We start from the raw sequence: 15,294 nt of genomic DNA, 5'->3' as shown, positions 1-15,294 counted from the left end.
AGGGGCTTGCCCCTCCCAGAACTATGGGCTCCCTCGTGGCCACATTTAACCCCTGGCCCCTCCTAGTGATACAGCTCCAAGTGCTCTCTCCTGGGGTTAGGGGGTGGGCACAGTTATCTATTAGCTGTGAGATTAATCATTCCCTGCTCTCCCTCACCCTGGAATCTCCCTGAATCATCACAGCTTGGGGCTGGCCCCTGGACATTTAAGGAGCAAGCCCACTTCTCTGGGCTGGGGAGGTGGAGCTCACCTTGCTGGAGGAAGGGGAGGAGAAGGTAGAGCAGCTGGGCTCATGCTGCCGTTAAGGCCTTCTCACAGGCGCGGAGGAAGCAGCTCTTGGGGGAGGTTAGGGCAGGCACAGGAGCTGGTGTCTCAGGGGTCCTTGGTCTGGGGAGGTGAACAACCAGCAAGTCAGGGGGTAGAAGGGCCCTCCTGGTGGCTGCTGAGTGCACAGGGCCCGCTTGCATCCTGGAGCCAGACGGCCTGGAACCAGTGCCCAATCGCGTTATCTTCTTCCCAGTCAGGAAGACGGCAGGGGCATGGCTGCAGAGGCAGAAAGCTCAGATGCCAAGGAGGGTAGCTGGGTGAGAGACCAGAGCCCCGGGGAACTGAGGCAGAGCTGCAGGGCAGGGCAAGGACCACAGTGAGGCAGGCAAGGTGGACAGGGCGCAAAATGTGAGGCTGTGTGTCGGAAGCGGAGCGCTCGCACAGCCCTGAGAGTGAGTGCTTCCTTAAAGTTTGCTTCCTAGGCACCTGGCTTGCATCTTCAGTCCTGCTGCTAGAGAAGGAGCAATGGCTCCCCACCCCCTGAACCTGCTGCCCTAGCCTCCTAGACTAAGCAGGCCGGAGAGGTTGGGGGAGACACGCTCTAGGGAGCCTGGGGGAGCAGCCACTGAGACCTTTCCACACATACACACTGTGCTGGGACATGTTGGCCCACAAGGGAGATAAAGCACAGTGCTCACAGCCAGGCCATTCCTGGTCAGGCCCCCAGCCCCAGAGCCCCAGGAGTACCACTCTTGGCAGGCCTAGACGGGGAGAAAATTAGGAGTGGGGTTCCTGACTACCATCCCCCACCAGTGTCTGGGTGACCTTGGCTGGTCCTTTCAGTTCTAATCAAAAGCAAAGCCTCAGTTTTTCTGTCTCTAAACTGGGGAGAACCACATCCTCACTGCTGCTCTCTCTGGAGTGGGGGTAGAGAGGGAGGCTGGGAGGCCTCTGCAAAGCAGGAATCTCCTGCCTCCTGGCTGCCAGGCTGGTCCTGCTCTTTGGCCAGATTAAAAGAATCTCCAACATGGGGCCCAAAATATGTAGAAATGAGGCAGGCCACAGGGGCCTCCCAAACACTTCTGAACACTGCCCACACTCCAAATCCCTCCTCTTCTAGCCCAGGATTCCTGATCATCCTTCAAAGCCCAGTTCAGACCTCACCTCTCTATAGAGCAACCCCCCACCCCAGGCCAAGGACTAGTCTCTCGTCATTCTGCCATCTCACCTCACCAAAAGCACTTAGGACCCTGCCTGGCGTGCAGCAAATGCTCCATCAAAGAACATACTTTGTCTTTATAATAATTTCCTGCAGTGCTCAGAACTGAACCATAATCTTTGCTTCATACTCTAGTGCCATCACTGGTCCATCATGGCTTTCTTTAATTGTTTAATTATAATTTATTTTCAATAATATAATGAACTTCCATTAGCTGACCAATCTAATGTATGCTCTTACCCTCTTCTCTCCCCGATCTTCCCACCCACCCTCCAAGAAGAAACCATCCTCTTGAAGTTTGTGTTTATTATTATCAAATAAATGGAAGACTATAGGTACCCAAAGAGGCACAATGGCTGGTAGATTCTTTAATAGAAGTAGCTGTTTTACCGATCAAGCTGCAACGCCCCTGAGAGCAGTGTCTGGCTTCCTCTTTTGCTGCAGCGTGAGCATCATGGGGCTGGCCACACCACAGTGTCGGTGGAGTCTACTTGAGGCACCAAGAGCAAGAAGGGTGAGGCCTGAGTGCCAGGCGGCAGGTGGAACACAGCTCCAGGAATAGGGAAAAGGGCTTCGCGTTCTAGCTCACTGCACCTGGACAGGTGCCTGTGATACTTTGGCCCTGCCCTGTGACATCACACAATGTTGCCCAGGTGACCCAGCTAGGTGGAAGAGCTCACTGCTTTTCCAGGCCTGGGCAGAGGCAGGGCCCCTGTGCCCCGTCTCTCCACCATCCTAGGGGAGTCAATTGCCTCATTGCTGACGCTGTCCAGCTGGCCATGGCCCTCAACCCTCAAGGCCCTTCCACCCACAGACCATCTCGCTGCTGAGAGATCCAGGACCTGCCCCCACTTGGCCACCCTCCTCCTCCCCCGACATCCAGGCCCCAGGGCTGGTGTGTGGCACCCCTGAGACCACATTGACCTCCATACTGTCTACTACCCATAAAGACTCCAAGACGCCCAGGCCAGCTGTCTGGGCAGGACTGATGCCCGATCACCCACTAATACCAAGTACTTGTCCCCAAGATTGTTAAACAAGGCCAGACCCTCCTGGCCTCAAGAGGATGGGACTGAAAAACAAAAAGGTAAGGCCAGGGACATGGGCCATGCACCTGCATGAATCTGTCCCTCCTTCAAAATCCTTCCTTCAAAGTTTTGTTTGCTCCTTAATCATGACAAAAGCTTCCCTTCCCTGGGTCTCAGTTTTCACAGCTATGAAATGGGGAGTGAGGCAGTCTCTGTGGCTCTCCCAGGTTAGCTGCCCTATACTCTTGGGCCACACGGGAACTGGAATGCAGTATACTTGCAGGTGTTGTCAATGCTGACCACCCTTACCTGGTTGTTTCTGCCCTCTTGTTGCTGTGGTCACACAGTCTGAGAGCCCACTGAGATGGTTCATTACCCCCGTCCAAGATCTCCCAGGAGATTCCCAGGCTGCTGCCTTGGCAGCCCTGATGGCCCCACTGCCCCCATGCTCTCCAAGCCTTGGCCCTGATTTTCTGGGGCCTAGGCCCCTGCCCTGGAACACAGATGCTTGGGTCTCTGGAGAGAAGGGATTTTTGTGTGTTTTGTTGATCGCTGTATCCCCAGCACTCAGAACAGTGCCTGGCACATAGTGGGTGCTTAATAAAAAGCTGTGGCCCAGCAGCAGGGCTCTGCCAGGAAGGGACTAGAATCTCAGTGCGATGAGATGTAAACAGTTCAATGCAAGGGACCCCTTACCTTCCTCTCACTAGCAAGGCTGAGCCCCTGCCCTAGATGGTGTCACCCACAGGGATAGCAGAAGGAGCTGAGACCAAAGGCACACAGGTACTTGCAAATAGGGGATACCCTCTTTGTAGTTACACTCAGGTTGAATAAGCCAAATAGCTGGGGGTGCCCAGGCCCTAGTGTGATTTCCACTTTCTTAATCTTGATTTTGATGTCTCTGGTTCCTGATGTTCTCTGCCCACAGCTACCCCCCACCCCCCACAGACTCCACCCTCCCCATTAAGCCTCTTTCTGTAATGCCACACACTCTGGACCAGGCACCAAGGTTGACCTGGCACCCAAAGCTGCCAGCTGGTCCCCACCTGCCCCACAGAGCTGGATTTAGGGATCCGGGGAGTGTGCATGGGAGTCCTGAGGAGGAGCCAAGTTTGCTTTGATTGGTAGCTTTGAGAAGCACTTTTGATAGCTGGGTAGAATCGCCTATAAGGATGCTTATCACGGCCGGGGGTGGTGGCTCACGCCTGTAATCCCAGCACTTGGCGAGGCCGAGGCAGGAGTTTGAGACCAGCCTGACCAACATGGTGAAACCCCTACTAAAAATACAAAAATTAGCTGGGTGTGGTGGTGCACACCTGTAATCCCAGTTACTCAGGAGGCTGAGGCAGGAAAATCGCTTGAACCTGGGAGGCAGATGTTGCAGTAAGCCGAGATAGCACCACTGCACTCCAGCCTGTGCAACAAAGAGTGAAACTCCATCTCAAAAAAAAAAACAAAAAAGGATGCTCATCATGTATATATAATACATATTTGTGTTTCTTCTTTTGTGAATCCCCAGTTCATGTTTTTTAAATTGGGTAATGTTTATAGGTTTCTGTGTTCTTTGTATACTAGGGATATTAATCCTTTTTTAAATTTATAGCAAGCATTTTCTCCTTTTTTTCTTTTCTTTTTATTGCAGGGCATTTTGGACCATTATAGAAGTTAGTATATATTTTTAAAATGCAATCAAACCTATCCCTTTTTAATGATTTCTGACTTTTGTGTCATCTTTTGGAATGCTTCTCTGCTCCAAAGAACACAATTCCTCTTGCTGCCACCAATGGATACTCAGGATATGAGTTCAAGGGGGGATACACTGTGGAGCAGAGAAGGGATCCACATCCAAGGAAGCATGGTTAGAGCACAGCAGAGACAGCAAGAGTGTGGGGTCAGACAGACCCTGCTTCCAGTTCCAGCCCTGGCCCCACTAGCTAAGCTGTGTGCTTTCATGCTGGCCACCATAACTCCCAGGCAAGTTTAGATGCTGAAACTAGAAAGAACATGGGGGACCATTTTTAACTGAAAGTCCTTGTGAAACTGCTGGGAAATAGCCCCACTGCAGTCAAATAACTTGCCCAAATGACAGATCCAGGCAGCCAGGCACCCTGCCTCCCAGCCCAGCCCCTCTCCAGCTGGTGTGACTTTTCAGACTCAGGGCCCTTCTAGAGGGCAGAACTGGGCTCAGTTCCTCAGGGCTCCCAGGCTGCTGGAGAGGGAGGAGTGGGTGGAAGAGTTTGTCTCCTTCCATCTCCCTCCCCACCAGAACCAAGTTAAGCACCCCCCCACCCCACCCGCGGGAGCTGAATTCAAGGACCATTAACTCCCTGTTGTTCCTACCTCCTCCTCTCACCCCAGCCCTTCCCCCCAGCACATGGATCCAAAAATGCCCTAAGTGAGAGGCAGTCCTAGTTCCCCAGCAACATCTGCTGGCTAATCCTGGCCTATTGAGGGCAAGGCCGCCTGTCTGGTGGGATAAGGGCACTGGAGTTAGCAGCTTCCAATCTTGCCAGGCCCAGTGGAGTAGCTGAGAGTGCTGAGCTTTGGAATCAGGCAGGCTTTGGTGCTCACAGCCCAGCCTCCCATCCACTGGCTGTGTGGCCTTGGGCAGGTAAACTGGCCAAACCCCTGCCTGGAAAAGCTGCCTGCTGATCTCTGCACCCTAGCAGTGTTGGGTGGGTTTAGTGAGAGCGAGCCTGAGAAGCTGATGGTGAGCATCCAGCTCTGCTCCCAGCCGAGAGGAGGCATGAATTCCCTCCCCAGGGCTCACCACACCCCTACAGATGGGTTTGTGCGACCTGAGACTTACAGGGGGTGCCCCATCACCCCCAGTTCACTACCACTCATGTAACCCAGTATGTGCATTTTCTGTTCCCTCATCAATCCTCTAGCGCAGGCCAGGGGTAACAGATGGGTCGAGGACATTGGTTCTGATGCAGGACATCTCTGAGGGAAGCCTGCAGATTCCCATCCAGACGTGGGAATAAAAAAGGGATAGTGGGAGGTTAGCAGCCCTGACCCACCATCCCCCTCCTGGCCTCACCCTTGGCCCCAGGCCTCCCTGGCCCTGGGCCCAGCCTGCCCAGCGGGCACATGCCTGCAGGCCTCACCAGGAGGCGCCAGCCTGGCAGTTGGCCTCATGCCCAGAACTGAAGCACAACAGTTCTCGCCAAACTTCCTGCAAGCTTTATTCCCAGAAGGGAAGGCTGTCCCCGAGGGGAGGCACAGGGGAGGTAGAGGAGGAGCCGATGTGACTGACTCCTGGCCAGGTCTGCAGATGCCTAGTTGGGCTCTGGGGCTGCCAGGGAGCCAGTGAGAGCCCCTGGACAATGGTCTTGCTCCTGGGCCCTCCTTTGCATGGCCCTTAGGGAGGCCATGAGAGGCCCTGTGCCCTCACTGCAAGGTGAATCCATCTAGGAACATGAATCACCCCTCCCAGCCTCACTGCAGGAACTTCAGGCACACTAACCACCGGAAAGGCTGAATCACAAACTATTCCAGACATTCCCATTGGCCAGGGAAAATCAAGGCTCAGGGAGGTGGTACAGAGAGGCAGCGCCAGAGCTGAGCTGAAACTTAGGTCTTTTTTTTTTTTTTTCTTTTTTCTTTCTTTCTTTTTTTTTTTTAATGGAGTCTCACTCTATCACCCAGGCTGGAGTACCATCTTGGCTCACTGCAACCTCCGCCTCCTAAGTTCAAGCAATTTTTCTGCCTCAGCCTCCCGAGTAGCTGGGATTACAGCCTCGTGCCACCACGCCCAGCTAATTTTTGTATTTTTAGTAGAGATGGGGTTTCACCATGTTGGCAAGGCTGGTCTCGAACTCCCAGCCTCAAGTGATTTGCCTGCCTCAGCCTCCTAAAGTGCTGGGATTACAGGCGTGAGCCACCACGTCCGGCCAAGTTGAAACCTAGATCTTTTTGCCCCGAGGCTGCCAGCCTTACTCCTGTGCCACTAAACCAGGAAAGCAAGGCTGCTGAGGAGTGGGGGGTCATGGTGGCCTGCATGAGGGTGGATATGGGAGGAAGCTGCCTACCCAGGAGGTCAGGGAGCGGCACTCTGGCTGCTCCTCCTCCCTCACCTCCAGGCAAGGGCATCTTCCCCTCTCCTCATTCTCCCCTGACAGGAGCATGGGGGAGAGAAGGAGGGGCAACCCTCATCAACACCTCTGCAGATGGTGACAGGCCCTGCTGGGTCCTGGAAGAGGGTGGGGGTGGCCTCCTCAGTCAGAGGAAGGAGAGGTGGGTCTCTCTGCAGGACTGGCACTTCTGATCTGGGGGGCATGTATTCTCACCTCCTAATTAACCATCTTGCTAGGCAAGGACCACAGCCTGCACCAGGCAAGCCAAGGGAAGTGGGGGAGCAAGGCACAGGGATGACAGTTCTGGAGTGACACCCAGGGAGGAGCAGAGAAAACAGCTAGGGCAGAGGTGGGGAGGCAGGAGGGAACTTGGTGGGTGTGAGAAACAGCCAGGAGGCCAGTGTGGCTGGAGTGGAGTGACCCACAGGGCCCGTGGGACAAGATGAGGTCAGTTTTCTGGGCCAGCTCCTGGAGGGCCCCACGGGCCATTGCAAGGCTCTGAGAGAAGCAGCAAGCTACTTCAGGGTTCTGAGCAGAGGAGAGAGAGGGTCTGGGTCCAATCTGTAAAGGCTCACTCTGGCGACTGGATGGGGTGGAGGGAGAGCCAGAGAGGAAACAGAACTCCATCAGAGGCAAGTCGGGACATGCAGGTGTCTGGGACCTGAGTGCTGACCTGAGGATGCTGAGAAGGGGTCAGAGTCCAGATATAGTTTGAAGGTGGAGCTGACAGGATCTGCTGAGGAACTGGATAAGGGATGTAGAGGGAGAGAGGGAAGAATCAGGAAGGACTCCAAGATGTGGGGCTTGAACAACAGCATCGCCAGTAACTCATTAACAAGTTGAGGCAGATAGCAGGAGGAGGGGTTTGAAGAGGAGTCCAGAGCTCGTTAGCTTTGAGAGGCCAGTAGACCCCCAAGGGGAGCTGCTGAGGGGGTGTGTGGCTCCGATTGGTGGGCACCCCATGCTATTGTGAGAAATGGATGAAATAACGTTCCTAAAACTCCTCAGGGCAGAGCAGAGCCTCAGGCACTGTGCCCTTCTCTTTCCCTCCGCCTGAGGCTTCCAGCAGCCAAGTCTCAAGGTAGGAGCAGAGCAGGTTCCAGATAGGCCGGTCCAAGTCCTCATCTCCCCACTGGGGAAACTGACTCTCAGAACATGGCTGGCTTTGGGGCCCAGCATGGTGAGAGGCAGAGCTGGTTTAAACCTACCTCTCCCGACACTCAGGGCTCCTCAGCAGCCGGCCATTCTGAGCCAATGACCCCACCTGCCGAGGCTGCCACCAAAACCAGAGCCCATCCAGGGCCCAGGTCCTTGTTCCTGTCTGGGCCTCAATTTCCCCTCTATGTAGTAGGACATTGTTCTCAACCCCACCCAACCAGGGCCTGCCCTGGAATGCAGGGTCTGACAGGCTGAGCTTTCCAGAGATGAAGAACAGACTGCCAGTGGCCCCTCAGGGCCCTGCCTCCACCCTGAGGAGGTCCATTGCTCCTCTCCCAGAGCCAGGAGTGCCCCTCTATGGCCCCTCATATCAGCTGGAGGGACAAAGGGTAGACGAGACCTCCTACCACAGGAGGCCTAACAAGGGTTGATCTGGTTCAGATTAACTGGAAGTGGAGAGTCAGCCAGCCGGCCGGTGGAGGACCAGGGCCAGGGAGGACAAGGACACCCCTGAGCCACAGCAGCCTCATAGCCACACCCCTCCCCACCCCACCGCGTTTATATGCCCAGCTCTGCCTTCTTCTCTGAGTCCCCACTGCCTCCCCGGTCAAACTGAGCCACATCTGGGCCTTGGAAAGCTCTGCCCCTTCCCGCTTGCTGCCTTCGCTCCATTGTTCTGCTCCTGGCCTGTCCTCCCTGACTCCACTCCTGCACCTTCTCCCAACCCTTTAAGGCCTCCTCCTCCCTGCCGTCTTCTCTGACTGCCTCAGCCGGCCAGGGCTTTGTCTCCTCTCAGCAACTCTCATTACGATGGTCCTTTGGGCTGTGAATCCACGAGTTACTAAGCTGCTCAGTCCCTGCTTGGGGCAACTGGCGTAGGAAGCCCCCTGCATGGGCAGGCACCTCTTCCTCCCCAGTCCACAGGGTTCCTGGGTAGAAGACAGGTGGGGCATCTGGGACAGACACACACATTCACCTCCATGTAATGCACTGAGTGCCTCCATGGACATGGAGAAGTTTGTCAGCTGTAAAGTGCTGTGCACAGGAGGGACCTGAGGTGATGGGTGAGCTGAGGTGAGGTTACAAGATAGACTGAAGAAGGTGGCCCATTGTTAGGACTGCAAAAGCAGCTGGGATTTAGGAATTACAGGCAAGGACACCTGCGAAAGCTAAGGCTTAGAAGTGGGACTGGACTTGAAAGGTGAGGTGGCCTGTCTCATCCTGCAGGAAGGGTAGGATCCAGGACTGGGGGAGAGGCCAAGAGGCACTGAGAGAGATGTGGGATGGGGACAGAAGTAGGGAGAAAATGGGACCAAGGCGACTGCCTTGCAGAGTGGGCGGAAGGGTGACAGAGGGAGGCAGGCACTTGATGGAAGCTGTGAGGGGCTAGATGCTAGAGGGTGGCAGTGAAGGGAGGTGCCGCAGCAAAGGAGGCCACTCAGGGCCAGGTGCAGTAACTCATGCCTGTGATCCCAGCACTCTGGGGGGCTGAGGCAGGCAGATCACCTGAGATCAGGAGTTCGAGACCATGAGGAAACCCCATCTCTACTAAAAATACAAAAATTAGCTGGACGTGGTGGCACATGCCTGTAATCCCAGCTACTGGGGAGGCTGAGGCAGGAGAATTGCTTGAACCTGGGAGGTAAAGGCTGCAGTGAGCCAAGATGGCACCACTGCACTCCAGCCTGGGCAACAGAGTGAGACTCTGTCTCAAAAAAAAAAAAAAAAAAAAAAAAAGCCACTCAGCCCTGGCTCTCCCCACAGAACACTGAAGACCCAGAGGAGCCCCTGGTCACCTCCCAGAGCACGGAACCTGAGATCGGTCACCTGCCTCCCTCTAACAAGGAGACCATCGTGGTCACCCTCCATGGGGCTACCAACCTGCCTGCCTGCAAGGATGGCTCTGAGCCGTGGCCCTATGTGGTGATGGAAGTAGCTGCGTGAGAGTCGGGGCAGGGGATGGGTTGGGCTGTGAGCAGAAACCAGGGGACAGCTATTTGGAATACGAGTACCCGAAGGCCCAGGACTGGGACTGTCATACCCAGAGGGGAAGAGCTGCTGTGGGCACTGCCTGGCATCTCCGCTGCTGCATGGGAAGCTGCTCACCAAGGCTGAGGAAGGCAGGGTGCCAACAGATCCAGAGAGTCACCCCTCCCCACCCCACACCAGCGGGGCAGGGATTGGTCACAGCTCAGCTCCAGTGGGGCAGGGCCCTTGTATGCAGAAGCCTGGGCTGGGCTCATGGGCATGATGGTCAGATTGGGGAAGGGGAAGATTTGGGGCCTGCCTCTCCTGACTTCTGGGTGCCCCACCCCACCATACCCAGCCCTGGGGTAGAGTCCTCATAACCACCCTCCCCTCCCCTCCATCTCCAGTCACTTCCATTATGAGGACTCCCCTAGTTCTGGGCCTTTAATGCACCCCACACACCCCCTCCAGCCAGCTGCTGTCAAGGTACACACTTCCCCAGCCTGGCGCCAAGGCCTGCCACGCCATGTCTATGCCCACCTCACGGGTCTCGCTTCTTCCAGAAAGGCGCCAAGGGGCAACACAATCTCCATCCAGCCAACCTTCGCTGGGGACACTGGACATTTGCTCAATCTTTATTATAAAGCACCCTCCAAGGAGCATGTCACCCCTAGGCCTTCTATAGACAGACAGTGGGAGCCTTGGTGGCCTCCCACCAAGCCACCCTATACTTCCCCTCCCCCACCAATGCTGGCACCATTCAGTTCCTGCCAAGAGTCTGTTGCCCACATTTCCTTTTGTGGAGTGCCTGCCCCAGCCCTCTCACCAATGCCTGCTGAAATCCCGCCTTCAAAGCCTCCTCCTCCAGGCAGCCACCAGAGTTGAGCTCTCCCTCCTCTGGAGCGCCACAGCAGTGGTGACCCTGGTCTGAAGTACTTTATAGCAACATGGTTTATGCAGTCCTCTGGGGCTCCCTGAACACGGATCTCCTCCTCCATTTCTCCCAACAATGCACCCAACATAGGCCTGAGCCCAAACTTAGGAGCCAAGGCATGACTGAGGCCAACACCTGGTTACTATGACAAGTCCCTGCCCCCCCAGCCTCCCCCACTGTGAAAGGGGGATAGAAGCTGTGCCGAGAGCAACAGGTGAAATACTTGCCTCAAAAGCCCCATTTGTGCCAGCCCAGCTCCTCAGCTCTCCCCCCCGCCAACTCCATTTCCGTGGTGAGGGAAGGACAGGTGGTGGGAGCAGGCTTGGCAGGGAGGCTGGTTTCTAGCAGGGAGCTCGCCTTTTCCGCTCAGCTATTTCCATAAACCAATTATCGCCGATCATCTCGGGAGATTGAGGCCCTGACTGTCACCAATCCGACCTGGGCGGCGGGGCGGGGAGCTGGGTGGCTGTGTGGCTCCTAGGCAGGCACCGCGACCCGCGCCATCACCCGGTTGCCATGGGAACGCGCGGCAGGAGCCTAGGCGACACGAGCCTGGGTGGGGGTGCGGAGAGCCGGGCACACCCCGAGTCCTCCTGCGCCCTCCCTGTGGCTGCGGCACGTGGGGCGGGAGAGAGGGTGGGGACAGAGAACGCGAGGAAGGGGGAGGGGAAAGCACGTCGCTGCACCCCTCTCCAGCTAGGAGCAGCGCCTGGGCCAGGCTGCAGCCTGCGTCCCAGGGCTCCAGACAGGCGGAGCTGCCACCAGCTCGAGGTGGTGCTAATGAGATGCAAATGAAGGGAGAAGGAAGGGCTTCTGAGAATGAAGGCCCAGCTGTCAGGACCTGAAGGGGCCTTTCAGTCCTCGCCCCCAGCCCCAGGCAGGAACCCCAGAGGGAGGATCCAGACCCTCAGAGGCCATAGAACCTGGAAAGAATTTTATATCCCTGCACATCTGATTACAAATAAACACGTCACAAAGCACACAATAGTCATAAGAAAGTTCATGAAAGTTTTCATTTTGTTCATGATGAATATTTCAATGCTTTTTAAAAAATATGTATTTATTTGTAAATACTTCAATGTAAGACCTGCAATTGTAACACCCCTAGAAGAAAACATAGGGGAAAGGCTCCTTTACCTTGGTCTTGGCAATTAATCTTCAGATATGACACTGGAAGTACAGGTAACAGAATAAAAAATAAGTGAGACTGCATCAAACTGAAAAGCTTCTGCACAGCAAAGGGAATAATCCACAAAACAAAAAGGCAGCCTATGGTATGGGAGAAAATATTTGCAAAACATGTATCTGATAAGGAGTTAATATCCAAAATATATGAGTAACTCATACAACTCAACAGCAAAAAGACAAGTAACCCAATTTAAAAAATGAGAAAAAGACCCAAATAGACATTTTTCCAACAAAGAAATACAAATGGCCAACAGGCACATGAAAAGGTGCACATCACTAATCATCAGGGAATGCAAATCAAAGCCACAAGGAGATAGCACCTCACACCTGTTAGGATGGCTGTTCTCAAAAACACAAGAGATAAGTGTTGGTGGGGGTGCGGAGAAAAGAGAACCCTTGTACACTGTTGGTGGGAATGTGCAGTAAAATGGTGCAGCCATTATGGAACACAGCATGGAGGTTCCTCAAAAAATTGAAAATAAAACTACCATACGATCCAGCAATCTCAGTACTGGGTATATATCCAAAGGAAACAAAATCAGTATCTTGAAAAGATATCTGGCCGGGCGCGGTGGCTCATGCCTGTAATACCAGCACTTTGGGGGGCCGAGGTGGGCGGATCACAAGGTCAGGAGTTCAAGACCACCCTGGCCAATATGGTGAAACCCCATCTCTACTAAAAATACAAAAATTAGCCAGGTGTGGTGCAGCTGCTAGGGAGGCTGAGGCAGGAGAATTGCTTGAACCTGGGAGGCGGAGGTTGCAGTGAGCCGAGATTGCACCACTGCACTCCAGCCTGGGCAACAGAGTGAGACTCCATCTAAAAAAAAAAAAAGTAAAAGAAAAAAGAAAAGAGAAGATATCTGGGCCTGGTGCAGTGGCTCATGCCTGTAATCCCAGAACTTTGGAAGGCTGAGGCAGGTGGATCATCTGAGGTCAAGAGTACCCCTATATTCATTGCAAAATTATTGACAATAGCCAAGATACAGGATCAACCTAAGTGTTTGTTGATGAATGAATGGATAAAGAAAATGTCATATATATATATACACACATATGTCATATACATATATTTATATATACTTATGTCATATACACACACACAATTATATATTGTATACATATATATCCACATATAGACAACACATACACAATGGAATATTATTCAGCCATAAAGGGAGGACATCCTGCCATTTGTGACAATGCAGATGAGCCTGGAGGACATTATGCTAGATGAAATAAGCTAGACACAGAAAGACAAATACTGCATAATCTCACTTAACGGAATCTAAGATGAACTCATAGATGCAGAGAGTAGAATGGTGGCTGTCAGGGGCTGGGGATGAGGGAAATTAGGAAATGTTGGCCAAAGGATACAAACTCTCAGTTTTGGGATAAGTAATTCTGGGAATCTAATATGCAGCGGGTGACTCTAGTTAATGATACTATATTGTGGCTGGGCACAGTGGCTCACGCCTGTAATCCCAGCATTTTGGGAGGCCAAGACAAGTGGATCACCTGAGGTCAGGAGTTTGATACCAGCCTGGCCAACATGGTGAAACCCCATCTCTACTAAAAATACAAAAATTAGCTTGGCGTGGTGGTGGGCACCTGTAATCCCAGCTATTTCAGAGGGTGAGGCAGGAGAATCACTTGAACCTGGGAGGCGGAGGTTGCGGTGAGCTGAGATTGTGCCAGTGCACTCCAGCCTGGGTGACAGAGTGAGACTCTGTCTGAAAAAAAAAATGATACTATATTATGTATTTGAAATGTGCTAAGAGTAGATTTTAAGTGTTTTCACCACATACACAAAAGGTAACTGTGAGGTGATAGATGTGTTAATTAACTTGATCATGATGATCATGCAGAAAGTATATGTGTATCAAATCATCACTTTGTACATTTTAAATACATATAAATTCTATTTTTATTTGTCTATTATACCTCAATAAAACTGGGAAAATATGCATATATATATATATATATATATATATATTTTTTTTTTACATTCTTTCCAAGCATTTTTTCTCATCTTTTTCCTGCCCCTGTTTTTTGGTACCCTGAACTTAGTCTCCTGGCTTGGTTTCCTGCCCTCTGCCATCCCATCTTCTCTCACCTGAGGTTGGGGATGGGGATCCTGGGAATCCCTGTCTCAGCCTGGATTCTGTCCTTCTCTCTGGGTTTGCTGCATTCCCAGCAGGCAGGACCACAGTTGCAGGGGTCGGGGCAGGGGGAGTAGTGAAGCACAGACCTAAGAGCGCCCCAGAACTGTTCACTCATTCATCCCCTTAGTGGGGAGCTGAAGAGGGTTCAGGCCCAAAGAGGGTGCTTCTCTTGTTTGGGGCATGGCCCCTTCACCCTTCGAGGAGGCACCAGGCTTGAGCCCATCTAGTAATAGGCACATCCTCCAGCCAAAACTATTCCAGACCAGCAGGCACTTGGCTCATCTTGTGGGTCAGCCTGTCTTCATCTAAGCCACTGGTTGGCTTCCAATCTGACCACACTTCTCCACCAATATAGTTTCTCTGTAGTCACCAGTGACCAGCATCCTTGACCTTGCATCCAACGGGCATCTCATCTTTTGTGATCTCTCAGGTAAAGGAAATAATGTATACAGTGGTCCATTTCCAAGACAAAGTGCCTTAAATCAGCTCAGATCAGCAAAGTACAGAAGAAACCGGATATACTAGGCCCCTGCTTGGATAGCCAACGCCCGCTTGTCGGCAGCCCCCCACCCTCCCCGCTTAGTTGCTCTCACCAGAACAAGAAGTTTAGTCTAAAATGAAAGTTTATTAGTCTGCAAAATAGCTCGTTTTGTCTGTTTTTTTCAGCCTGCCCAGCTACTTAGGTCATAAGTCAAATACTTGAAGCCGGGCGCAGTGGCTCACGCCTGTAATCCCAGCACTTTGGAAGGCTGAGGCAGGCGGATCATGAGGTCAGGAGATTGAGATCATCCTGGCTAACACAGTGAAACCCCGTATCTACTAAAAATACAAAAAAAATTAGCCGGGCATGGTGGTGGGTGCCTGTAGTCCCAGCTACTCGGGAGGCTGAGGCAGGCGAATGGCGTGAACCCAGGAGGCGGAGCTTGCAGTGAGCTAAGATCACGCCACTGCACTCCAGCCTGGGCAACAGAGCGAGACTTCATCTAAATAAATAAATAAATAAATAAATAAATAAATAAATAAATACAACTTGAATAGCCCCCGAGCTAACTAGGATTGCAGGGCATTGTGGGCTGCAAAAAAATGCAGTAAGATAATCCCCCCAAAAAAACAAACTTAAAGCTAACAATCAATAGGTGACATCTAGGAAAACTGTGACCCTGCAGCATTCAGCCTATGAGGAACTGGGGGAGAGACCCGTGCACTAGGGGATAAATTGCTTATTGAAACTGTGCTGGCTGTGCCTGCCTGTCAGACACCCAATCTTGCAAGACTGGCATTAAAAGTC

At 52.8% G+C, this 15,294-nt stretch overlaps 1 protein-coding gene across 1 annotated transcript in view; it reads left to right on the top strand.

The window, feature by feature from the left end:
• The first annotated feature begins 2,138 nt into the window (after positions 1-2,138).
• CCDC33 (coiled-coil domain containing 33) overlaps positions 2,139-15,294 on the top strand; it is a 101,380-nt gene continuing 88,224 nt past the window's right edge. Inside the window, 2 exon segments of the mRNA XM_063638761.1 lie at positions 2,139-2,573; positions 9,516-9,691. Coding sequence (XP_063494831.1) covers positions 2,553-2,573; positions 9,516-9,691 — 197 coding nt within the window. The 5' untranslated portion in view covers positions 2,139-2,552.

This window comes from Symphalangus syndactylus, chromosome 5 (assembly GCF_028878055.3).
Source record: "Symphalangus syndactylus isolate Jambi chromosome 5, NHGRI_mSymSyn1-v2.1_pri, whole genome shotgun sequence".
Classification (NCBI taxonomy): Eukaryota; Metazoa; Chordata; class Mammalia; order Primates; family Hylobatidae; genus Symphalangus; species Symphalangus syndactylus.
Note: the sequence above shows the minus strand (reverse complement) of the source record. Positions and strands in the feature narration are given on the sequence as shown.